Source organism: Spermophilus citellus (assembly GCF_964194105.1).
Source record: "Spermophilus citellus genome assembly, chromosome: 2".
NCBI lineage: Eukaryota > Metazoa > Chordata > Mammalia > Rodentia > Sciuridae > Spermophilus > Spermophilus citellus.
Genome location: NC_138183.1, coordinates 210,712,269 through 210,738,169, shown reverse-complemented (window position 1 = coordinate 210,738,169; position 25,901 = coordinate 210,712,269). Strand labels below are relative to the sequence as shown.

The window sequence follows — 25,901 nt, the reverse complement described above, 5'->3', positions numbered from 1 at the left end:
CCTTTGGAACACAAGCAGACAGTGATCCCACTACCCTAGTCCCCAACCCCAAAGGGGACCTGGAACTCCCTGGCATCTTTCCAGGAGAAGGTAGAGAAACTGGAAAATCACATTTTCATTCTTCATCATCTGTATACAATAGCTAGAACAGCATGGAAATTAATTATGTCATAAGCACTCTCTATAGTGCTGCATCAGCTTTGAAATGTTCACTTTTAAATTTATTTATAGCTTGTCTGATTTCTCAAAGGAGTTCAGATGGCTATAAGAATAAAGACAACAAAACAGAAAAAATATAAATTAAAAAAATCATGACCAGGAAAAACATGCAGTAGAATAAAATATCAATTATCACATGTTTTCCAACTGCAAAATCTCTCTGAGAGGTCATGTACCATCATTTGCTAAGACAGTCCCTCCTGTTAGAAGTGTCGAGTTTATTTAGTTTGGGTGCTTTGTTGCTGGAGTTGTGGCTTTGTTTTACTGTGATGGATAGCACTGCAGCTAACACCATCTTGCTGATGGCTTTGTGCCTCTCTTGAATGATTATTCAGGATAAATTCCCAGGAGATGGATTACAGGATCAGAAGGTCTGAACTTCTATGTAGCGCTAGCTACAAAGCACCAGATTGCTTTCCAAGCACGCTGCACCAATTTACAATCCAATTCCCAGCCTATGCCCCAGAATGTGAAGGAGGGCTCTCAGCCTGGGGCAGGGGGCCAGTGGGTGCTGATGCACATGCGTCTTCTACAGCTTGAGCCCCTCCTCATCAGGAATTTATGGGGATGGGTCAAGGAAGGCAGAAGAGAGGCCCCTGCCCCAGGGAACATCTTGGAGCAATTGACCCTCTAGGGGAGAGGCAGGGCTCCCTCTCATTCAGAGCTATGTGGCCAGTGATGCCAATGGCCCAGGCCTGATGAGTGTCCTCCTCTTTCCTGTCCTCCCCAGCCAGTGATGGCCATCCTATATCCTATGTCCTATATCTGGGCCCCTTTTACCTTGACTGTAATCAGTAGTGCTATGCTGCTCACTTCTAGCAACTACAAATGAGGGCTGTGACATTGTGGAGGACAACTGGAGACCACCCAGACTTTATCAAGAAGTGCAATTAAAGCACAATCATGTATGACACTGGTATTAATAAGGAGCCTTATGGTTGGTGGAGGTACATGTCTGTACTCCCAGCTACTCAAGAAGCTGAGGCAGGAGGACTGCAAGTTCAAGGTCAGCCTGGGCAACTTTTTTTTAAAGGAGTCTGGGGATATATCTCAGTGGAAAGCACTTGCCTAACATAGACAAGTCCTGGGTTTAGTCCCTAGCACTGCCAAAAAAAAAAAAAAAAAAAAAAAGGAAGAAAGCCTTATGGTCATAGATGAGCAATGTGTCAAGATCTCCAGCCATATATGAGGCTGGGAGTTCCCCCATAGCATGGGTCTTGTCTCACCCATCAGATTAGGAATTCCCCCCAAATGGGGACAATGTCTTTTCTCTCTGGTCCAGAGCTTCCTAGGGTCGTGTTCTTCATCTTCCTATCATATCACGGGCTGCCTGGGAGCATAGTTCTGCCTCCTTCTTCTGACTGGGATCCCCAAAGGGGCAATGGCCATGTGTGTCCTTCCATGCTTTGGGATTCCCTGAAGCTGGGGACCCTATCCTCAGTGTACATTGTGTGTCTAGTATGCACAGGACGCTCACAGTAAGCAGGCAGTCAGCCAGCCTCAGGAATGGTGTTGACTATTTGGACTTGAGAGTTTCAAAGTCTTTGCCATTCATTAGACAGGGACCATGAGCATAGGCTAAGCCCTTGACCTTTTGCTCCTGGCTCCTGACTTCTTGTCTTTCTGGTATAATTTGGCTAATAACATAAACAGGCTCCTTTCTGGGCTTGCCTGGAAGAGAATGGAGGAAGCAAGATGAGAAGGGAAGGTAGCAGCTGGGATGGTCACTTTTGCTGCAGGGACATTGCTCTCTCAGGAAGGCCAGGCCTAGAATCAGGGCTCTCTTGGGTATCTCACATTCTGGGCAAAGAGATGTGATCTATGGAGCAAGTCTACACAAGTCACTCATGAGATATGATATTCAGGTGGCACTCAGGGCTCAGAGAGCCTGTCACCTATATTATCTCCTTGGACCTTAGTGTGTGAGCCAGTAAGTACAAGTTTATAAAAATCAGGTGAGGAAACTGAGGCCCAGGAAGGTAAATGACCTACTCAAGGATGCCTAGTGTATAATTAACAGGGCCTCCGCCCTGTGTGACTTGAAGACTAGATACCTTTGCTCCCTGGAGTCCATATGGAGGATCTGAGGCTTCACTTCTAGAATAAGGAAGCCAATCAGCTGACTCACCTAATATGGACTCTAAGCCTTAGGTCTAGGGAAGACCCCCATGTAAGCTATCCTTGGTCACTAATACCTCAATGTGGATGAGTTTGAAATCTTTTCCAAGAAGCAGAGGAGACTGGGAAGCTTGCTGCATCATAGCAAGCATGGCTTGGGTAGATACAGGGACGTATCTGTTCCTTCCTCTAAAGCAGAGGAAGGAATAGCTGCTTTGAGCCTCTTGGAGCCTCCGGAAACATGCTGTGACCTCACAGTTGGCCTTAGGCAGCCGCTCTGCAGTCCTTCTCCCACCACTTTCCCACAGGGCTTCCTTCACCCACTTCACATGGAGCAGAATAAAGGCACCTAAGCCTTTAAATAAAGACTTAAGTCAGGCATAAGAGAAACAGGGTAAGGAGATGGAGGCCAGAGGACTGGAGTTCTGTCCCTCCCCTCATCCCAGCCCCTCCTGCAGGCTGGGGAGAGGACCCCATGGGGCTGCAGTGCCCCCACCATCCTGGGCATCTTAATGTCCTGCTGTCTCATTCCTCCCACTAAACTCACCCTTGTTCTTCCTCTGCAGTTTTCATGAACACGGCCATCCCCATCGCAGCCGTCCTTATTGTAAGTGGATCTTTTCTCCATCTCCAGGGGTGGCATGGTGGGGGAGGAGATCTGTAGTGGGAGCCATCCAGGTTTGGCCTTTCCACACAGAGACCTTAGAAGAGGGGCTCAGTGGCAGGGCTGAATTAGAGGGATGGATCCCTCCCATAACTGACCCCAGCAGGGCTTTTGCCTCAAGGCCTGGAAGATCTGAGAATTAGAATTTAGAGAAATTAAAGTTCATTTTTAAAATAGCTATCAATATTTTTAATTATTAAAAGTGAAACATTTATTGTGGAAATGAGGGAAAATTCGGAAAGAAAAACACAAAAAAGAATTAAAGTGCCCCATAATCCCATTGCTACCATCTTTAGGGTGTTTCTTTCCAGTCTTTTTTTAAGGCATATGATATGTCATTTCTACAAAAATAGGACTGTGTGGCACAGGCAGTTGTGTAACCTGCTTTTTTATATTTAAGAACATGCCACCCGCAAGTCCCCACGTCATGATATATCACAATGGTGGTTTTCTAAAGTGATTTTGACAAAAGCTGTGTGTAGCTTGGCAATGGGGACAGACAGTGTGCACTTGCAGAAAGGTCTGGGCCCCATGAGCCTGCAGCCCCTCTCCGGCCTCCCATCCCCTGCCACTGTAAGGGCTGCAGTTCTTTAAAAAGACGTATTTATTTCCCCTGGGGCCAGTGTCCCTGAGCTGTGTTGAGTTCACAGTCTGTCAGGCATGCTTGGGAATTCACTTTCAATGTGATTTATTGGGCCGGTTCCTGGCTTAGCTTTTTGGGACCTGTGGGTAACAGACTGCTGAGCCAGTCAAGTAGCTGGGTAGGCACAGTGAGGAGGTGGCTTTGCAATGAGTGTTTTTGCATTTTAATTGACTAAAGACTAGGAAAATGAGCTATCTATAGCACTGACCTAACCAACCCCAGGGCTTCTCCCTGTTCATTCATGGCAAGGAGGGGCAGGATCAGGAGGGATCACCAGGGAGCAACCCCTGTTTTCCAACATGAAGTCCTAAGCTTGCTGGGGACATTCTCATGAGATGACTGTGAGGGTGATGAATGTCTCTAACCAAAAGGTCCCTTATATGCCCCCTCCCTGCCAGTCTAGGTCTGGGTGCTACAGTGAGGAAGGGGGCCCATGCCCTGAGCCACCCTGGCCTCACTTGTGTCTCTGTCCACAGACCTTTGTGGGCCACGTCAGCTTTTTCAAAGAGTCTGACTTCTCGCCCTCAGTGGCCTTTGCCTCCCTCTCCCTCTTCCATATCCTGGTCACACCGCTGTTCCTGCTATCCAGTGTGGTCCGCTCTACGGTCAAAGCTCTAGTGAGGTGAGAGGAGGGTCTGGGGAAGGGTGCTGGATGAGCAGCTTGGGTATCAGCACCAGGGCTTGCTCTAGCAACAGCTGGAACCAGAGTTCTTTGTCCCAGGACTATCCTCCCTGTTGATCTGGCCTCCCTGATGCTGATTATGGCTGGTCAGAGGGACATAGGTCATGTGAGTCTTTCCCAACATGCCAACATTGGAGAAGGACTTGTTTGTATCCTCCAAGGAAAGGGGACTCACTGTGACCTCCAAGACAACTCTGCAAAAAGAAAAAAAAATAAGGTGCTGAAATTGCATAATTCTAATCACTAGTCCTAGTTCCACCCTCCAGATTCACCCAGAATGAGCAGCACCGACCCCACATGACATCCCTTGAAGTGTCAGAAAGTAGCCATTGAAAGATTGTCTTACCCAGGCTGAGCATCCGCCGTTTTTCTGAGGATCATCTGTGCTGCCTTTCCAGCAGCAGCTTTCCCCAAGCACTGGCAGTCACACCATGATTGGCCTACAGCTCTGGGCTCTAGAGCCCAGCGGCGACACTGCCAATCTAAGAAGAATCCCCCTCTTGGCAATAAGAACCTGAAGGTAGAGGCTGAGGCTCAGCTGGGAAACACCATACTTTAGGTGTGAAGATCTCCTCGGGCCTCTGAATCATTTCCTTGAAAGCAAGAGCCTATCCTGCCTCTCTAAAGAGCTAGCCATGTCCTCACCTGTCACTAGTGGGACTACACATTGCAAATATCCTCTGTGTCTTCAGCCTCAAGGAAGGCAACACCCTTGATTTGTGGGTGCTTCAGAGATCTGCAGGAAGAAGTATTTGTTGGAATGAAGTAGCTAATACAGGAGCAGTTTACACAAGGAAGCTCCAGCAGAGATTCAAAGATGAAAGGGGAAATAACTCTGTCGAAAGAGTAGCTGGCTGAACAGGAATTAGCATCTATACTGCCTCCTTTCATTGGCATTGAGATTTCTAATGACCACCCCTCCCCTGACCCCTCTCCAGCCCTGTGATTCTGTGTGGAAACCACAAATGCAAGGATGACAGGATCCTCGTTGCTGATCCCAAAACATCACATTTCCAAACACTCTAATCCTACTATTTGCAGAGACAAAACACCAGGGTAGCTAAGGCTCTTTCAGTGAGGCTTATCTGGACCCAGCGTGTTGGACATTTAGCAAAAGGGAGGAAAAGGAATATAAACCATTCTCGACATTCCCATAGAGCTTCCACACCCTCAGGATGGGAGAGAATGAACCGAACTAGGGAAGCCTCAGGTGCCTCCTCCAAGTCCATAGGGAAATTCTGAGGGTAAAGAGGCAGGAGGAGCATTCTCCATGAGCAGTAACCCCTTCCCAGCAGCTTGTTATGGGGATTCAATCCTGTAATGCTTATAAAGCAATTAACAGTGTCTGGCATGTATGTGCCTTATTTGAGCATATGTGCTCACAAAATATTACCTATTGTTAATAACCAGTCCTAATCCTAACTGCCCTAAACACTGACCAGCCTTAACTCTAGCAGTAACTAGAACGCCAACCATCCTTCAATTTAATAATCCAAGCTACCCACCTTGAACATTCAACTAACCTTAAAAACTATCCATTCCAACCTCTAATCCAGACCCCAGCCCACTCCAGCTAACTCTGAAAATCCCTGAAAAAATTAAAGTAAAAATTCCTGGTAATATCTAGTACCATCTCCACTGGGGGTAAACACTGGTCTGTCCCTCTCCAGTGTGGGCTTTGTGGGGGCCACCCTCAGGACCAGGAACTTTCTCAGAGCTGCTCTCTCAGGCCACACCCTCCCTCTCCCCTCCTCTGCCTCTGGCAGGGGTGAGGGGTGTCTTTGTGCTTCTTCTGCAGTGTACAAAAGCTGAGCGAGTTCCTGTCCAGTGCAGAGATCCGCGAGGAGCAGTGTGCCCCCCGCGAGCCCGCACCTCAGGGCCAAGCCAGCAAGTACCAGGCGGTGGTGAGTGCCCAGCCTCCCCCTGCTACTCCCAGCGATTGCTCTCTAAGGCCTGAAGCTCTGCCCTGCCATGTTGTGCCTCTACCTTTCCTCCCAGGAAGAGGGACCCCCAGCCCTGTGGGTCCTCACCTTCTAACCATCATCCCTAGCCCCTCAAGGTTGTGAACCGTAAGCGTCCTGCCCGGGAGGATAATCGGGACCTCATGGGCCCTCTGCAAAGGCTGGCCCCCAGTGTAGACGGGGATGCTGACAACTGTTGTGTCCAGGTGAGTCCTAGACCGTGTGTCCCTATGCCCAGCTGCCCAGCTGCCCAGCACCATCTCCCCGGGGAAGCTCAGCATCTAAAAAGCCAGAGATGGAACACAGAGGTCTACCCAGAGGTCATCGTTCCTGCCTGTAGGAATCTAAAACTAGGGACATTGCTTCTGTCTCCACTCAGTGGGGAGTCCCGCTTTCTCCCAGGAGGGTGCCTGGGGCAGGGGGTCAGCATGAGAAAGCCAATTCCCCATTCTTCTGCCCTGGAAGTGCTCAGGAGGTTGGAGTCAGTATCTTTTGGCTTTTGCAGGGTGGGAGGAATGACTATTCACTTTGAGAACCCCTTGCCTTTCTGTCCTCTTCTGCATGGTGGGTGTGGCCAATAAAGATTATTGGAGGCTTCTTCACCTGGACCCCAGATGGAATCCCCACACTGTCCAACATTACCATCCGAATCCCCCGAGGTATGGCCTGGCTCCCTGCTCCAGATGGCCCCTCAGCTTGCCCCATTTACAAAGAAAAAGCCAAATCAGCATTTGCTGAGTACCTGCCCTTGGCTCACTCTTGCTGGGTGTTCTGGGCTCTGAACACTAGAGAGGGGTGGGCCATGTCCTCAAGGCATCTGTATGCTGCCCGGATGTGCAGCAGCAAGGGCAGAGTGAGACAGTAGGGCCCTAATATCAGACCACTATTGCAAACAGAATAGGTGATTCTTCACAGAATGATCAGTCTTGAGTAGCCAAGGAAGGCATGTGGAAAAGGTAGGGAGGACATCTTGACAGAGGCAGTGCCTTGAGCAAAGTGTGGAGGTGGGTTGGGGTGGGACCCAGTTGGCACCCTTTGGAATCACAAGGAGCTGGGCTCACACTGGGAAGCACAAGGGAGGATCAGGGATGGGGGCTAGGGGGTGAGAGTAGAGGAAGAGCCTGGGAAGCCAGAGGATGATGTCGATTTCCAGAAGGAAAGACTCAAAGCGAGAGAGAATTTCTTAGGGATTTTAGGTAGGAGGAAAGATAATGAGTGCTCCGTGACTGAGCATATCTGTCTGAATGTCCTTCTGATTGATGGTTGCTCAGGCTGTCCCTGGCTTCCCTCCCATTGCCATCCTCCCTCCCTGCAGGCCAGCTGACCATGATCGTGGGGCAGGTGGGCTGCGGCAAGTCCTCGCTCCTCCTAGCTGCACTGGGAGAGATGCAGAAAATCTCAGGAGCTGTCTTCTGGAACAGGTAATAAGTGCCTCCTCCAGGCCCAATTAGTGGGGAGTCCTCCTTTCAACCATTCTTCTTCTCCAAGGAGGATGTATCATGTATTTATTGAGTACTCTGTATGCAGTCAGTGAGTACTCAATAAATGCTGCTAATTGTTACTGTCATCACCATCATTAGTGTTCATTCACCCTTACTGGGTTTTTTGCTAAGTCCTTTGTATGTATTATTTCACTTAATCCTTAAGATAACTAGCAAGGTAATTACTGTTGCCAATTCTCATTTTATAGATGAGAGTTAAATTATTTGCCCTAATTCACACAGTTACTAAGTGGCACAACTGCAGTTCAAACTCGGTTCTGTTTAACTCTAAATCTCAAGTTCACTCAACTGAATTACCTCCCAGTGTGGGAATTTGCAATGCCAACAGTGGTTTCCAACTTGGTCATCAGCAAAGTTGACACAGGACATTCAGTGGGTATGTTGAGGACTCAGGGATAACCCAGACAAATGGTGGTTTCTGGGCAAAGATCACTCTCTTAATTAAAGAGAAAGAATCCCAGGCTGAGTCATAGATCTATTATTTATATCCACCTACTTCCAAAAAGCTCTTAAAACTCTTGATAAAAGATGCATATAGGGCTGGGTTGTAGCTCAGCAGTAGAGCACTTGTCTAGCATATATAAGGCCCTGGGTTCGATCCTCAGCACCACATAAAAATAAATAAAACAAAAGTATTGTTTCCAACTAAAATATATATATATACATTTAAAAAATTTTTTAAAAGATGCATATAAAAATGGAACCTTCTAAAAAGATAAGAAGGAAGAGCTGGGAAACAAAGAGGGTGTAAAATATTTAGAAGCTGAGGAGAGGATAGCTCCTGCAGTCAGCACAAGGCCAGCCCTCCTGTAGCCACGGGAAAGAGGCACCCAGTTGGGGTTTGTAGTCCTCATTCAGGAATAAAGTTTGCAGCCAGTTGAGCAGAAGAACAAGTTTTCCTACCAATCACTTTTAGGGGGGAAATTATTTAAGATGTCAGGTTTTCATAAGCATGAGTGCAGAACTGAGCCAAGTCTAAGACCTTGAGCCCAATGTCTGAACACCAACATGTGCTCTCTTTTTCTGCTTTTCCAACAAGTCCCTGAAGTATGCGCCCAACATGACAAATTTGCCTCTTCTGTGTGACATGGGTTGGCAGATGAACTCCTGGGGTTTCCCATGACTTTAGTCAGTCTCTTGAACCATAATTCCTTTGAGATGAGAATGTGTTTGGGGTAGAGGCATCTCTCCCTCTATTTTTTGTCTTACTGGCAAGATTTCTCTGCCTGACTGGGAAGATCCAAGATTTAAGGCTGCTTTGCCGATCAGTCCTTTGTTACTGACTGCCCCTCAAGGCTTTGGAGTGAGGACCCCTTGCCTGTTGCCTAACACTGTGTCGGCAATAAGACAGGAGTCCCCAGTGAACTATGAGCGTAAGAAAGCCACCAGTCTTTACTTGGGACTTGCTGTGGACCAGGCCCTTTGCTAAGGGCATAGCAAGCATGATCTCATTCAAGCCTCCCACTAAGCCTAGGAGGTGGGTGTTCCTGTTCCATTTCACAGAAGCAGGAGCTAAGGCTCAGAGAAGTTGGGGCACTTACATCAGCATGTGGAGCAGCGGCCCTATTCCAGGGTTCTCTCCCTTGGGTTGGAGCCTCCTGGATTTTAGTCTCAGGGTTTATTCTTCAAACACATAGAAGTCAGTCTGTATCCTGCTCAATAGGCAAATCAAAGCCTCTCTGAGCCAGGTCCCTTTCCTCCTCTTCTTTGCCTCCTCTCCAATCTTTTCTCCCCTACCTGCCCTCAAGCCAACTTCAGTGCCTCTCCTTGTCCCCTGCAGAGGCAGCAGGCATGCTTACTAGGAGTTCAGCCCTGCTTCAGACTCCAGCTGTTCTTCAAGACGTGCTAATCTCCAGAGTCTAACTGCTGTTCTTCTCTCTTGGAAACCTGTGCCCCAGCCTCGGCGAGACAAGGGGCCTCTTCAGGGCAGGGAACACTGGACACCTGTCATGTGCCAGGACTATGCAAAGCACTTCATTGCCTCAGACAGTCTTCACCAAACCCTGTGAGGTTGCTTAGAAAACCCAAGTAAAGCCAGTTGCCCGAGGCCACCCAGTGCTAAAATAACAGAAGTAGGATTAGAAGCTAGATGTTCAATTATATGGGCTTTCTACTGTGCACTGAGAAAAAGGCGGGGGGCACTAGAGAATCGTAAAAAAATAATAGCTTGCCTGACTGACCAAAGGCTAGCAGCCTATGTGGCTTTACACTCACAGGCCTGTCTCTTCATCAGAGCCGCTGCATGGAGTTTTCAGAATTCTATCCTCATCAATACATCCTTTCCCCATTGGACAGTCCAGGCCCAGATCCTGACTCTGTTCCCGGAGACAGGCTGCAATGCAAAGATTCTTATTTCTCTAGAATCCACCTTGCTCTCTTCCACAGACCTTCCCAAGCAGAGCAAGGGATATCAGGTTAACTTGCAACCAACCCTAGGAAGTTACGAGAACTTGTTCTGGATTCCATTCATGCTCTGGTTTCTCTACATTGATGTATTCACTCACTCAACATTTACTGAGCACCTATTGTGTGCCAGACCCTGTGACAACAGGAATGCAATGTTAAGACGTGGCCCCTACTCTTAAAGGAGAGGAAATGAGATTAGTGTGATGCTACAGCCTGGAGCAACAGCAGCGATCTCTGCAGTCAAGGAGGGAAAGCTGACCGTGGATGTGGTGTGCAAGCCTCAGGGATGAGTATGGGTGCCTCCGATGGAGAAAGCGGGGGTGGCGGAAAAAGATGTTCCAAGCAGGCGTAAGGACATAGTCAAAAGCTTGCTGATGTGAAAGAAAATAGTTCTGTGTTCTTGGAGTACTGGGGGTGTAGGGTACAGTGAGATGGGACTAAAGGAGTGAATTTGGCTTAGCTCAGATGTAACAGGCCTGGGATATAAGATTTAGTCCCAAAGCTGTAGAAGAAACATGCTATGGATAAAGGATGGTGGATGGGGGGGGCGGGGGTGGGGGGAGGTCAGGGATTGATTCCAGGAAGGAGACCAAGTAGGAGCTTGTTAAAGTGGCTAAAAGAAAAAGTCTAAGCAGACACAACTCAATCGGCTTCTCTTCTATTTCTCCAACAAAATCCTGGGCACACATAGCTCTGTCGGGACCATCTGTCCTGTATATGAATTGAATGTGGGGCTAGAGGCCAGGTGCTCCTCCACTACTTGCAAGAGCTCCATGCTCTAGATATTGGGTCTCAGGTCTTTACAAAGATGATGTGCTTGTACAATGAGCCAAGAGCAAAATAGCTTTTGACCTGGCAGCCTCTCCTGGGAGTCTGCCCATGTGCAGCCAGAGACAAGAGTGATGCCAACCTGCTCCAATGTTTTCATCCATACCAGGGCCAAGCCCTGATGACCAGGCAGCCAGTAAGAGTTCCAGGAGGCACAAGGCAGGAAGTTGGGGGATTAAGAGGTGCAGTGTGGAGAATGCTCTGGGGACATGAGCCTTGGTTTATTGGTACAACTGTTCATTTATTCCCCCAAGGACCAAATGAGCTAAGTATGGCTGAGCAAAGACTGTGGAGCCAAGCTTCCAGGGTTCAAATTTGGTCTCTGTGCTTTGGAAAATTCCATAAGCTTTCTGTTCCAGTTTCCCCTTTTTACCCATGCGGTTGATGTGAGGATTAACCTAGCTTGTAGCAAGTGCCCTATAAATATTATTATAAACATTATTATTCAACAATGTACCTCTGCCAAGAACAAAATTCCCCTACTGCTCTTTAATGTACTCTAGCCTGTCTCCCGGGAGAGATGGTAGTGAGCTCCCTAGAGACAGGGACCATATCTTATTTGTCTCTCTGAACCCAGAGTGCCTTTGCAAAATTAATTCACTTACTAAATTAATAGATCAGGAAAACATGTGGCTTTCAAAAGACTGTCATTATAAGTACATCTTTTTTAACAATTTTTGGTTAGTTTCTTTTTCCTTTTTTAATTTTTTAGTTGTAGATGGACACAATAGCTTTATTTTATGCATTTATTTTTATGTGGTGCTGAGGATTGAACCCAGTGCTTCACCCATGCTAGGCAAACACTCTACCACTGAGCTACAACCCAGCCCCTATAAGTGCATCTTGATGTATCTTTCCCACATGCTTTGCCCAAGATTTCCCCTAACCCCAAATTCCAAACTTTTCCATCAACATTTGAAATGAATGCTTCCTAGTAGTGCCTCAGCTGTCTTGTGGTCATTTGCTAATGCATCTGTCTCCCCAATGCCACTGGGCTCCTTGAGGTTTCATGTTGTATTCCATGTGCCCAGTGCAAGATATGTATTTTCTAACTGTTCTGTGTAGGTGGGTATAAAGGAAAAAAAATGGGTCCCTGCTCTCAGGGGGCTGACAAGGCCTCTATGTACAGGGGTGTGCAGACAGAGCCCAGGGTGGGCACAGAAGGTCCATCAGCCGAGGTCCTGCTGACCGAGCTGGAGAGCTCCTGTGGCAATGCTGAGCAGACCCTGCTTATCAGCAGCCTGGCTCCAGAGATCTGGAGCCAAGATGCTTGGACTCTGAGCATTCACATTAGTAAGAGTCACCAACCCCTGTCTGGCTTTCTGCGTCAATGAACTGTCAACCTGGGAATTTGCAAATTTCCTCTGTAATTTTTAAATGGAAAATGTTTTAATAAAAAGTCAATATTGGCAGATACACTCAGGTGGAATTCTTTCCCAGGAAATAAAGAATAGGATCAGAAATATCCACAGTAGAATGATTTTAAATGTCCCCAAGGACCCAGCAGGAAGCAGGGCTTGGAGGAAAGTACTGGAGTGGGGAGGAGAGTCTCACCTCCAGATGAGGAACTGCACACAGAGTCTCACTGAGGATTCCTGAGGCCCCTGCCACCACCTACTGAGGCTTCCACATATGACACACATTAGGTCTGTCTGTGCCTCCTCAGGAGGCCTGGGTGCTCCTTGCCCTGGGCCTGCCTCAGAACCTGTTGTCTTGAGTGGCTGGTGAGAAGGCCGCCTGCCCACGTCCCTGATTCCTCAGAAAGTAAGAAGAAAGGTTCTCCTCAGGGCTGCCCTACAGTCTGACCTGCTGTATTCCTGGACCTTTCCAGGAGTTGGGATCAGGGGCACAGGTGCCCCTGGGTTTCCTGGAAGAGGCAGGTGTGGAAAGAGGTGTGGAAGTGACAAGCCAGGCTTGGAACCAGGAGGCCTCTGGTTGTGACCTTGATTGCTACTCACCAGCCCTGTGATCTTGGGCACATTACTTCACCTCTTTGAGACTCAGTTTCCTCACTTGGACAACGAAAATAAAAGCCCTGCCTTTTCTTCCTTGGAGATTCAGCCTTGGGACCCAGTAGCACCAATTGAACAGAGTGTTGAGGGTGAAGGGTTAAATTTCAGGACAGTGACAACCCTGTCTGGCAGGAAGAATGGACCGTGGAAATGGATAAGGCCTAACCTACTCTTCCCAAAGTCCTTCTTCCCTTTCATTCACTGCTAGGTCTTAAGTGAGTGCTGGCGGCATTTGAGTCCCCCTCTGTCTGCTCATTGAGGACCAAGCACTGGTCTGAAAGGACTATTCCCCACAGTTCTCGCACTCCTACTGTCATTGTGAGGTTTCTTCCTTTCCCCCCCACTTGATGGATAAGGAAATAGAAACTCCTCTAAGGCAAAGGCTTGCCTCAGATTTCATGGCCAGTGAGCAGCAAAGCCTTTGGATTCAAACTGTAGAGCCCGTGTTCTTCCTACATGTACACACTGCCCGGCTCCATGCACTGTGTCTTCCTCTGTCCCACGGTTCCTCCCATCACCTCCATGTCACAGTCCTTTTACCCTTCAAGGTTTGGCTCAGCTCTGGCTTCATCTGTGAAAATTTCCTCATTTTCTTACATTTCTTCTTCCTCTTCCAAATAAACTTATCAGATTGCGGGGTTTTTTTCTCTGATTCTAGAAGAATGCACTTTAAGTTAGAAAAGATACACAGGGAGAAAGAAGGTACAACAGCTTCCCAGCCCACCACCAAGAAGTATCCCACTGTTTTCTATATGTATTTGTGTATGTATCTGTGTGTTCTTTTGTACAAAAACGCTCTAAAACTTTGTTGTTCCAGCTTTTCTTGTGGCCATCACCGCTTTTACCAGACCATGAGCCCCTGGAGCGCAGGCTCCTGGTTCATCTTGTGCATATGTGCCCAGCTTTTGCCTTGCTGTGAGGAAGAATGTGGGAGCCCCAAAATGCAGGCAGAAGAGACATAGAATGTAGCTGGCATTCATTTAAGACCCCAGCAATCAGTGAGAGAAAGTGGCTGCAAGATGTACCATTCTTTACTTTTCAGATTGAAACATACACACAAAGCCTTGGGGAGTTCATTCTAGAAAACTTAGGCTACACTAGAAAGAGAAGCTGAACCCAGATTCACACCCCAGCTCCCCTCCCTGTATACACACACACACACACACACACACACACACACACACACACACTTCCTGTCTCTCTCATTTTAGGCCTACTCTGCAAACCCTGAGGCTCAATTTCCTCATCTGAAAAGCAGGGATAAGATGATAGGGGTCTCATAGGGTGAGACAGTAAGTGTGGACAGCTTCACACAGAGCCTGGAAACAAGAATGCCAGCCCCTCCCTTTCTTCTTCCCCAATTACTCATATGCCTGTTAACAGCCTCCATTTATTGTAGACCTGTCATGCCCTAAGCACCACGGAGGCTGAAACAGATGCTCTTCCTGCCTTAAAATCCCTCTGGGGATGAAAGGCTTGCGTAAGAGCTGATTGGAGAGTAAGGTAGTCCATTATAAGGGCTAATTGAACACCCCAGACCATGATGCTCATGGCGTGAGGGCCAGGAGCACTGGTGTTGATGTCCACAGGGATTCTGCAGTAGCAGAATTAACAATCTTTGCTACTCAGGAACAGTCAAGGCAGAAGGACTCCAGAGATGAGCTTATCTAGGCTCTCTGGCCACAGAGTTGGAATTTGTCAACTTTGATTTTTCTTTTAAATCTGTCTCATGTCAACAGCTTGTCTGTAAATTGTAAATTACAGCAATCCAGTGGTTGCAGAATGCAGGGTTAGGTTGGGTTAAGAGAATGAAATGAGACCACAAAAATCAGAGAACAGGAACAGAGGAGATTGGCGATGATATATGCATCGGGGTCTCCATTTAGTCCTGCCTCCAAGCAGGGGTTCATTAGGCTGTTTTCTATCTCTGTGTTTTTCCTTTCTGGTTTTCCTAGCAAGAAGGAATTTATCAGAACTATCATGTGGGAAATCACAGTGAAGTCTTGGAGTGTGAACATTTGATATGTGACACTTTGGAGTCAGATTTGTTTTCTTGCCACTTAATGGGTGTGTGACTTTGGGCAAATTTCTTAGCCTTTCTGAGCCTTACTGCTTTTTTGCAAAGTGGAAACAATTAAACTGAACCTCCTTCATATGGTACTTTGTACATTAAAAAATTATAATACTCTTATGGTGTTTATCATAGTGCTTAAAAAGTTCAATCAATGTTATCTGGTTTTAGTATTATTAAAGTAAGACCTGTAGGAAAACAGAGCAGATCATTTTTCCCCCAACTGTGCTTATCCAAAGCACTCATTTCCTTGGCAGAGGGCTGGTTCTGAAAGATTGAAGTGTTAGGCTGGGGCAGGGGAAAAAGCACTTGTCCCCAAATGGCTTCTTTGGGGCAAGAGCTACCCACATTTCCTCCCTCCCTCCTTTTCTTTCTTTCTTCTTTCTTTTTCAAAACAAGAACTGGAACCCAGTGAACCATACCCCAACCATGGGTGGGTGGTCAGGTGGGGGGATTGCTTCTCCCCCAAAGACTCAGCATCCTAGAAAGGCAGTGGGTTGTGAAGTAACTGATATTGATCTTTCCATCTGTGCCCAGCAGCCTTCCTGATGGTGAGACAGGAGAGGACCCCAGGTACGGCCTCGGGACTGGTTGGAAGTGGATCCCAACAAAGAGAAGGACCTGGGTGGGAGTGAGGGGCCTGTGAGTGGGAATGCTATGTTGTATTCAAGGCTGTGCAGCCCACATACTTTCAGAGGCGTGAGGCTAGGCCATGCATTCTTAATGAGGGTGAAATTTGGTTTCTTGGGGGAAAGAAAACAGATATTACAATGCTCTGTGCCCATCCACAGAGCCATAGTACATAAATACATCTGTGCTGTTAAAATTTCATGGTGAGACGACTTTGAAAGTAGATTAGTGGTTGCCAAGGATTGAAGGAGAGAGAAGGAAAGGGCAGGGATTGCTAATGGGTACCAGGTTTCTTTCAGGGTGATGAATATGTTCTGGAACTAGATAATAATAATGGCTGCACAGCCTTGTGAGTATAATAAAACTCACCAAATTAAAAAAAATATATGGCAGGAAAGGACAAATAGAAAAACATGTCAAAAAAGACTATGGGGTGAAAATGTGGAGGAAATTGAGAAACATGTCTAAGAAGAAGAGCTGGATTCCCCTTGGGTTCAGAGAGGAAACTCAGTCTTCTTGCTTTGTGTTCAAAGCAAGTCCAAAAAACCCAAGGAAAATAGATAAAGAGGCTCTAAGACCCTCAAAGCCTTCCCTACCATACCCTCTCCCAAAGACACTGGAGAGACTCTCAAGGTGGTATGAGGTTGGATGGGGGAGGGGGTTGGATTCACTGTGTAGTTTAAGCTTCCTGTCTTCACTCTCCCACACCAAAGAGACTTCACTTCCCAGTATTTTATCTGCCCTTTCTCCCATCTTTCTCCCAAAGTGATGAGAGGCCCAGCCTCTCAAGCCGTAGTGATTGAGCCAAAAGTCAGTCATGGGCATGGCATGTGACAAGTACGGGTGTGTGCAACAAGAACAAAGTGACAGAATTTTGGGCACTGGAGCAGTTCCAGGCAGTTCAGAGCACAAGGGCATCACAGCTGACATTTCTTTCCTGGCAGACCCCTCAGATTCCACAATTGTCTTCTGACGGGGCCACGTGGGGCCGCAGATCACCCTGGAGTCCTTCTTGGCTTTCTGGGCCACAGTGGCCCACCTGCAAAGTGCAGGTGCTGCTGTCAGCTGCCCAGCCTGGCCTGGCCAGAGTGCTGCTGGCCAACAATGTGTTTGGTCTTGGCAGCCTGAGACCTTGACCTAATCACCTGAGCCCAGATGAAAAGGCTGGTCTTCAGGGACCACATCTTGAACTTTATACTCCTTTGAGCGGGCTGTTACCCTCAAGAAGCTGTACAATGACGCCTCTCCCCATTCTTACTCTTAAATGAACTGGTCCCCAGGATCTCCTAACACCTCCATGGTCAGTCAACAAAGACTGCCCTGGGATGGCCATACTCCATCTCACCTGTAGCTGCAGACTTGGCCTCAGGGTTCAAAGGAGCTTGGAATCTTTATGGAGGACGTGGTCTATGAAGACAGAACCTGAAGTGTGTCTTTCCTCCTCCACAGCAGCCCAGAACGGGAGACAGTGGCTGACTCCGATATCAGGTACCATATCAGGGACACTTGCCCTCCAGGGTGGGCTCCCTCAGAGAACTCTAGGCCTGAGGGGATGAAATCACCCTGAGGACAGTTCTAGGTTCCAGCCCCAGCTGCTTGGGTGGGCAGGAGCAGGCTCTGTGCCCCACAAAGGGTCTGTGCATCAGGCTGTACTCTTCATGCCAGATCTCAGGGTTGGGTGATGGGGAGAAGAGATCTTGAGAACCACATTATACCAAATGTGATTCCCTTGGCTCCTCTTTGAAAAAACAAGCTCTTTCCCTTGGAGTCCAATGGTTCAGGAATACTGAAGATAAAGAAATCAGAGGTGGAGTGGTTACCTGGTTTGATCACACTTTTGGCTCTTCCTTGGCTCAGGGTAGAGATCCAGGGAAGAGAGCTGATTGCAGAGCTGGGGCAGGCTGGGTGTAGTCTGAAGAAGGCCAAGGTCCTATTCCCCAGCCATCTGAGGCCTGGAACACCCAAACCCGCCCCAGGCCCTGGAGAAGGGAGAGGTCACATGGTACAAATTTCTGCCAACTGTACCTCCCATCTAGTGCTGCCCCACCACTTTAATCCAGTTTAAGCCATCAGCTTGACACCTGTTCTGAGAATAAACCCCTAAGAAAGCCCCCCCAACCCCACCTCTCAACCTGCATTTTTCAGGAAGAGAGGCCCAGTGGCTTATGCATCTCAGAAACCATGGCTGCTAAATGCTACTGTGGAAGAGAATATCACCTTTGAGAGTCCCTTCAACAAACAAAGGTAAAAAATCTCCAGGAAGAAGGAGGGTCCTGGGGGAGGGGAAGAACTGGTCTCTGGCAGTGTTACCAGCCGGTTCTAGGCCCCACCAGCTGCCCTGCCCCTCATCAATCACCCGCACCCAGTCATCCTACTCTTCAGGCCACTTACCTGGGAGTCCAGCCAGCTCCATATGGTCCATCTGGAAAGGATCCAGCTGTGCAGGGGCATGGGGCAGCACTGCTCGTGGGTGAGAGGAAGGAGAAAGCTGTGCTGCCTAGTCTCCTGGCTGGTGGGCCAACTGACCAGCTCCATCTGATTCTCCATTCTCACAATCCCCACCTTCAGCTCCCAGACTTATGCACTATTTTCCTTCCATGATAATAGTGAAGGCCAGCATTTGTTAGGGTCTTACTAGGTGCCAGGCATGGTACCAAACTCCTTGTACATGTGATTGTCCCTAACACCCACAACAACCTCAGGAGGTGGGTATGTTATTATTCCCATATTACAGACGAGGAAGCCAATGCTCTGAAAGATTAGGTAACCAGCCAATAATTAGCTGAAATGGGTTTCAAATCCAAAGCTGCCTAAGAACACATTTGTCACCAAGACACTCCGATGCCTCCATGGATCCTGGCTGGCACCTTCCCAGGTTAAGATCTGGCCAGGAAAGGATGAAAAGATCAGGCTAAGCAAATATTTGACCAGCCATCATCATTACCACCTAAACCAACCAGCAGTGATTTTCCCAGGCGGTACCCTGAGCATGGGCTCTGGCTGCAGTTTTTCCCACTGCACAGAGAATGTGGGCTCCCTCTTGTCACTTAACCCCACATGTTTGCTCTCATCCAATTTTGTCCTTCAAATATTTAACCTGCCTCAAGCCTGCATGAGGTGCTGACCTCAGCTCTTTTGAAGCTCACATGATGTTTGCTTGCACCTAAGTAGGAGGCCTAAGTAAAGACATTGCTCATTCTGGGCACAGATACCCAGAAACTAATGACCCTGTGCGAGTGCTGAGGTTCAACTCTGGCCAGGCTGATCAGTGACATTCCCTGCCCCCACTCCTCTCCAGGTACAAGATGGTCATCGAAGCCTGCTCCCTGCAGCCAGACATTGACATCCTGCCCCATGGAGATCAGACCCAGATTGGGGAACGGGTTCGTAGCAGCCTCCCTGCTCCCCACCCATCACTCCCACTCTTCCCAGAGATCCTTCTCAGGGAGAGTGGACAACTGGGAAGAAGGATAGGGATGGAAGCTGATAAGTTGCCTGCAGTGGGGTCAAACCTGATGTCTTTGATAATGGCATTCTTGATGGGTTCTCGGTCCTACCTATTGGATGAGGTCAGCTTAGCACCTGCCCAGGCTGGGGATGACTTGACATCTCCTTCATTTGCCCCGTGTATATATTATGAGCACATATAGCACTGTTCTTGACCCAGGGTTGTATTGTTCCTGCTCATTCTCCAGGTAAGTTCCCTCCTCCACAAGCTTAGATATATTGGCTTCTCCTATGGTCTTCTCCTGGGTGTGATTTAAATCCCCACTTCCTCTGTCCTCTTACACTGGTCAGATGGTACCTAGCATCTACATGATGAATATTCAGACTTGAGGATCATGCTCCCCACTTCCAAATGAATTCAGCAAACATGTACACGTTCCTTCTTTTTGCAAGGTGAAGAGAGCCAGCCCTCAGTCTCAAATGGCTCATGGTCCAGTAGGAACCAGAACAATGTCCCGTGAATGGCTGAGGGCATGATCTGTTCCTCCCCTTTGATGACAGGGCATCAACCTGTCTGGTGGTCAGCGCCAGCGAATCAGTGTGGCCCGAGCGCTCTACCAGCACACCAACGTGGTCTTCTTGGTGAGTGCCACCCTCGTGCACATTCATGCACACACATGCACACACGCACATGCCTACAAACACACACAGGCACTAATGCCCAACAGCCTCCCTCTCCAGGAGCAAACCTTTCCTGCCAGAAATATTGCCTGTTCATCTTATTGATGGAGAAACTGATGCAGACAAAGACTTTAGACCGAGCCCAGCAGCAGCCATGAGGGGAGGCAAGTTGTACTTAGAAGCTGCCCCTTAGCAGGACAGTCTCAACCTATAAACACACATGCAGCCCAACTGTCAGAATGGCACACATACGGAATGCATGCTACAATGCAATGCTCAGGACAGACATTGCTAATTGATCACTGCATTATTTCCCATAGAACTTAACTTGGCCTCAAAATCCTCAACACAGCACTCTAGATAACCACTAGCAGTCAGACAGGAGAGAAAACTTATAAGCCCTCCCTTCCCTACTTCATGCCAACCTTGGTTGATAACAAAGAATCCTAAGACCCAGCTCTTGACCTTGAAGATTTAGAGTTTTGATCAGGGAGACAGACCTCGCCCACACTCAGGAAGCACATCCAGGTCAGAGCCCAACTGTGGCACAGACTGTGAAGGGTCAGACAACTGTGAGGGCTGGAAACATCAGGGAGAGCTTCCTGGAAGAGAACCTTGAAGAGAAGTCAATCAAACAGAAGGAAAGAGGCAGGTAATTTAGATAGGGAGTTGGGAAAAGGAACTTAAAGTCTCTGATACCAGATTTTTTTTTTCTCCCCTATCCTACCATGCAGCACTTCTTACTCAAGACACTTCAAACGTAAAGATTCCTAGTCTTTGTTAGCATCTGACACATGTTCAGCACTTTATGAAGTTCCAGCTTATTCATGATCCTTGTGAGATTTAAACAACTCTGTTAGATAAAAATTAAGTGGCTACTTTACTTTCACCAAACTTTTATTACGCTCTAGCTCTGCACCAGGCATAGACACAAGGGATCTCAGATCTTAGGGACCTTGCAGTCTGGAGTGGATAAATAATTACCAGATCTGGCATTGTACATTGCACATTGATATCTTTGATAATGGCATTCTTGATGGGTTCTCAGTCCTACCTATTGGATGAGGTCAGCTTAGCACCTGCCCAGGCTGGGGATGACTTGACATCTCCTTCATCTGGATCAGAGAGGAGGAAAGGATAGAAGCAGGGGCCAGACAGAACACAGTTAGGGCTAGTACTTGGGACAATGAAAGATGAGTAGGGGTTCACTAGGCAGGTAGAAGGCAGAATTGCATTCCAGGCAGAGGAAAACCTAGAATGGGAATCTTCTTGGAAACCTGAAATGGGGTGAAGGGCACTTGGAAAGGACAGAGGAGAAATGAGGCTAGAAAAGAAGCTTTTCCAGGTTGGAAAGGGCCTGTAATACCGTACTAAGGAGTTTGGACTTTATAAATGCTGAGACATTGGAAGTTCAGGAGACAGGACTTGAAATGATTAGATCTGTTTAAAAGTGATCATGGATCTCTGCCCCATTTTAAGATGAGGCACTTGAGGCCCAGAGAGGTTAGATGAGTTGTCCACTGCCACTCAGCTAACTAGTGTCAGTTTCTTCATCAGCATTGATATAACTTTGATTTTATGCTCACTGTTATCCCTCATCCCACACTTGCTTCTTTCTTCTCCCTCTGCCCAGGATGATCCTTTCTCAGCCCTGGATGTTCATCTCAGTGACCACCTGATGCAGGCTGGGATCCTTGAGCTGCTCCGGGATGACAAGAGGACCGTGGTCCTGGTTACCCACAAGCTACAGTACCTGCCCCATGCAGACTGGGTGAGTGCCACAGAGGGTCAGGCCATGGAGGGTCAGGGTGTTGGGGGGAGGCAGTCAGGTCTCTTTGAAAGAACAAGTGTTTCAGTAGCAATTGCTAAAGCACAAGAGCCCAGCACCGAATGGCCTCCTGCAGACTGGGCAGCTCAGTCCAGGGAACAGCAGACATTCCCCACCCTGGGGCTTCTGTGGGACACCCAAGTCTGGCAACAAGAAGTCTCAGGAAGAAGCAGACACTAAGCACCTAGCTTCTGATTCCTGCCTGACTTAATGATGTTCCCCAGCCTTAGGAACTGTCCATTTGTACGAGAGAGATTTTTCCCACCTTCTGACCTCCTGGGGGATGGATGGATTCAAGTGGGATCAGATGAAAAAATATAGAAACAATAGCAGTGGTAATAAAAATGCCAGTGACGTCAATAGAATGCAGTGTTATGAAACCACACATTAACTAAATTCCCATATTCCTCACTAGGCAGAAAAGAGCTACTTTTCAATTAATTGGAAAACACTTAGTTTTTTAAGATGAAGATAGTTATTTTTGAAATCTAGGCCCTGCCTACTCCCATATAAAATTACCCCTAAGCAACAACCAAAATCTAAGGCCCATTCTGAGCTTCAGGTCTGTGCCAAATGACCCTGCTAATCCCCGCCCCCAAAATAAATCTTTCTTCCATGTGCTGAGATCCTTTTCCACAATGAAAAAGAAAGAAAGAAAGAAAGAAAATTTCAGATTTTATTTTTTAACTATTAAAAAAGGTACAGAAGGTTTGCATCTAAGTTTCCGTGGCAACCCTGGCAAGGTAATAAGGACAATCCTGAGTCCAAAGAAGGGAGGCCTGGAGATGCCTTGTTCCTGAAGATACCATGAACAGGACTCAGAGGCATCCATGCTACACCCCAGCATGGGGTGGGTGAGGTTGAGGGATCAGGGTTGGTTGTCAATGGGGAATCTATATGATGCTGGTGTCATTGAGTGCTTCACATAAAAAGCTTTATTAATTTCAAAAAGTCATGACCACACACATTTGGACCAACAAGTGCTTTGGCAAGCACTAATGGAACACATCAGACCTGCCATCAGGAAGACCTAAGGGTAGCATTCAGTTAGCCTGTTAAGTCTATGGAAACTACTACTGGTGGAGTCCTTGCAGGTCACCAGTCTGCAGACCAGGATGCACTAATTTACTCTGCAGACCCAACTGCTGAGAATCAAGGTTGGTGAAGGGATTATCACTACCACTCAGAGTCATGGATGAAAGATGCCATTCATAGTGGGTGGAGGGATATGTCTATCTCCTTCTCAGATGCCACAGCCAGGTGGTGTTTGACCACCACTCCTCCCCCCGACCCAGCCCCAAGCCAGATTTGCTTCCCTTTCCAGATCATTGCTATGAAGGATGGCACCATCCAGAGGGAGGGTACGCTCAAGGACTTCCAGAGGTCTGAGTGCCAGCTCTTTGAGCACTGGAAGACTCTCATGAACCGGCAAGACCAAGAGCTGGAGAAGGTGGGTGTTTCCTGGGGAAGTTTCTAGTAGAAACAGAACTCACAAAGACCTTCCTGTCCTCATGCTCTAGGAAGCTCTCAAATGAGACATGTGGGAGCTGGCATGGACTTGCTCCTACCAGAGAGCCAGTACCTGCACCAGGTACCCAGGGCAGAATTAGGTGGACACTCTCCCCTTATCCAGAGTATTTTTAGTTACAACATTTCAGAAAATCAACTCAAACTGGCTAAACATTGAAAAAAGTGGGAATTAAGGATGTATTGGCTTATGAAACCAAAAAGTCCGGACATGTCCTTGAATCCAGGGGATCAAACACAGGAATCTGTTTCTTTCCATCTCTTGGCTTGGCTCCCCTAAAATTGGCTTCAGTCTCATGGTAGCAATGAGGGCCATCAGCAGTCCCAGGCTTTCATTCTCTAGCTCAGCTCTGCAGAAAGAGAGTGCCTCTCCCACAGTAGTTCAGCAAAAGGCCCAGGGCTGACCATCATGGGGCCAACATAGTCACATACTCACTCCTGAGAAAATCCTCTTGGCTAGAGAGTGGAATGTAAGGATGAGTCATCCATGATCATGTATCTTCCTGAATCACACAAATCACAAACTAAAGAATAGGGGAGAGATGGCCCCCCATTGGGAGACTGGGGTGCTATAAGCCAATGAAAGGAAAGGAGTAAATCCTAGCATACTGAATGTGTGTGTGTCCATGTGGACCTTCCCCAGTCAGGAGCAACCTGGAATCCTGACACTGGTCATCACCAGGGTGGTTACCTCCAACCTCCCCTTTCCTGTGTTTACACCCCAAGGACATAGGCCAGGCCCCATATATCTTTCAGGAGACGGTCATGGAGAGAAAAAACACAGATCCACCCCAGGGCTTGCCCCATGCTATGTCCTCGAGAGATGGCTTTCTGCAGGATGAGGAAGAAGAGGAAGGTATAGACAGCAGGCCTGGGAGTGAAGTGATCAACCACAGGGAGACTAAGGTTTGGGGTTCTGGGTATGATGAGGTAATATGCCTTGAATCAAACCCCTCCCCTCCGTGTGCCTGGTTTTCCCGTGTGTAAGTGGGGATTAAAATACCCTTTGGTTAGAAGGATGTGAAATGTGAAGCCACAGTGGGGTCTTTGCGGCCTTGCAGAGGAGGCAGCCGAGAGTGAGGAAGACGACAACCTGTCGTCAGTGCTGCACCAGAGAGCCAAGATCCCATGGCGAGCCTGTGCCAAGTATCTGTCCTCCGCTGGCATCCTGCTCCTGTCCCTGCTTGTCTTCTCCCAGTTGCTCAAGCACATGGTCTTGGTAGCTATTGACTACTGGCTGGCCAAGTGGACCGACAGTGCCCTGACCCTGAGCCCTGTGGCCAGGAACTGCTCCCTCAGCCAGGTAGGGCCAGAAGCCCCGCTGCGGGACTAGGGTGGGGGTGGGGGCGAGGGCTGAGCCCTCATGTATCCCTGGAAACCCCTTCATTTTCTGCCTGCCCAGGAGTGTGCCCTGGACCAGACCGTCTATGCCATGGTGTTCACAGTGCTCTGCAGCCTGGGCATCGTGCTGTGCCTTGTCACCTCTGTCACTGTGGAGTGGACAGGGCTAAAGGTGGCCAAGAGGCTGCACCGTAGCCTGCTGAGCCGCATCATCCTAGCCCCCATGAGGTACCCCCCCCATCCTGGTCATGCCAGAGCAAGTCACTCTCCTTTCTGTTAAGTGGGCACAGATGACCTCTGTCATAGGTTTGTGGGAGTGACACAGAAATGTGGATAGAAATTCCTCCTCAAACTGACAATTAGTCAGCAGACCCCATGCTAGATATTTTACATGGCTGGATCATCTAATTGTCACATCAGCCCTTCAGAGTGAGTCTCTGGGGATTTTGGATACACGACCTTCCCCAGGTGGTGCCATCTGCCCATCTCCACCCAGGAGTTCTGCTGCCTCCTCCCCCACACTGGCTCTTCCTTCCATCAGCAAGCCTGCAGGTTCTGACACTGGGAGCACAGAGAGCTGTTCTGATCTTCCATCATGGTTGGATAAAAACCCAAAGGCTGCTTGGTGTGGAAAAGGTTTAATGCTGTCATTGTCCAGTTGGTTGGCCAACTCCATTTGAAACCACAATAGACAAAAGGCTACCTGGCCCCTAATAGATACCTGACCTCACCACATGACTCCAATTTTTACTTTTCAGCCTTGTGAACTCTCTTTGGCCCATAGACATGGCCTTAAGTTGACTGACCCTCTGTTTGTCCCAGATCTGTAGTTCTTAAATCCTCTGGTTGGGGTTGGGCTGACTCTAGGTCACAGCCAGAGAGCTGACAGCCAGAGTAGTCTTGCAGAGTCAGCCAGCTGACAGGCTGTCTCCAGGGACCTCTGGAAGGTTGTGCCTCTGGAGAGGACTCTGTGTCCTGGGAGGACAACTGCTGAGTGAGTCAGGGTGAGGAGGAGCTAAGAAGGGTGACAGTGGTCACAAAGGGGCCTGAGAGTCCAAGAAGCTAAAAAAGGGCCAGCACCCCTTTGGGCAGCTATGGGAATCTTCAGAGACACAAGTCAGATGTCTGCAGACCCTCAAAGACAACTGCTTCCAGGAAGCCAGATCTACAGATGACTCTAGGGACACTTAAATAAAATAAAAACCATCCTCATTCAATAAGCAGAAAGAAAATCAATAACTGAATGAATAACTGTTCTGTTTGCCTCTTAGGTTCTTTGAGACCACACCCCTTGGGAGCATCCTGAACAGATTTTCATCTGACTGTAATACCATTGACCAG

At 48.1% G+C, this 25,901-nt stretch overlaps 1 protein-coding gene across 2 annotated transcripts in view; it reads left to right on the top strand.

Annotated features, from left to right (window-relative positions):
* The window catches only part of ABCC8 (ATP binding cassette subfamily C member 8), a 76,053-nt gene that overhangs the window by 36,199 nt on the left and 13,953 nt on the right, over positions 1-25,901 (top strand). The window contains exons 11-27 of one of the 2 annotated variants that reach the window (XM_081281271.1): positions 2,904-2,944; positions 4,121-4,266; positions 6,125-6,230; positions 6,377-6,493; positions 6,871-6,946; positions 7,603-7,708; positions 15,647-15,679; positions 17,186-17,224; positions 17,882-17,980; positions 19,035-19,119; positions 19,745-19,825; positions 21,498-21,635; positions 23,017-23,142; positions 23,976-24,075; positions 24,281-24,522; positions 24,622-24,788; positions 25,832-25,901. In XM_081281271.1, coding sequence (XP_081137397.1) covers positions 2,904-2,944; positions 4,121-4,266; positions 6,125-6,230; positions 6,377-6,493; positions 6,871-6,946; positions 7,603-7,708; positions 15,647-15,679; positions 17,186-17,224; positions 17,882-17,980; positions 19,035-19,119; positions 19,745-19,825; positions 21,498-21,635; positions 23,017-23,142; positions 23,976-24,075; positions 24,281-24,522; positions 24,622-24,788; positions 25,832-25,901 — 1,772 coding nt within the window. Of the gene's footprint in view, positions 1-2,903; positions 2,945-4,120; positions 4,267-6,124; positions 6,231-6,376; positions 6,494-6,870; positions 6,947-7,602; positions 7,709-15,643; positions 15,680-17,185; positions 17,225-17,881; positions 17,981-19,034; positions 19,120-19,744; positions 19,826-21,497; positions 21,636-23,016; positions 23,143-23,975; positions 24,076-24,280; positions 24,523-24,621; positions 24,789-25,831 lie in introns of both variants that reach the window. The other variant, XM_081281270.1, reaches the window with a different exon arrangement.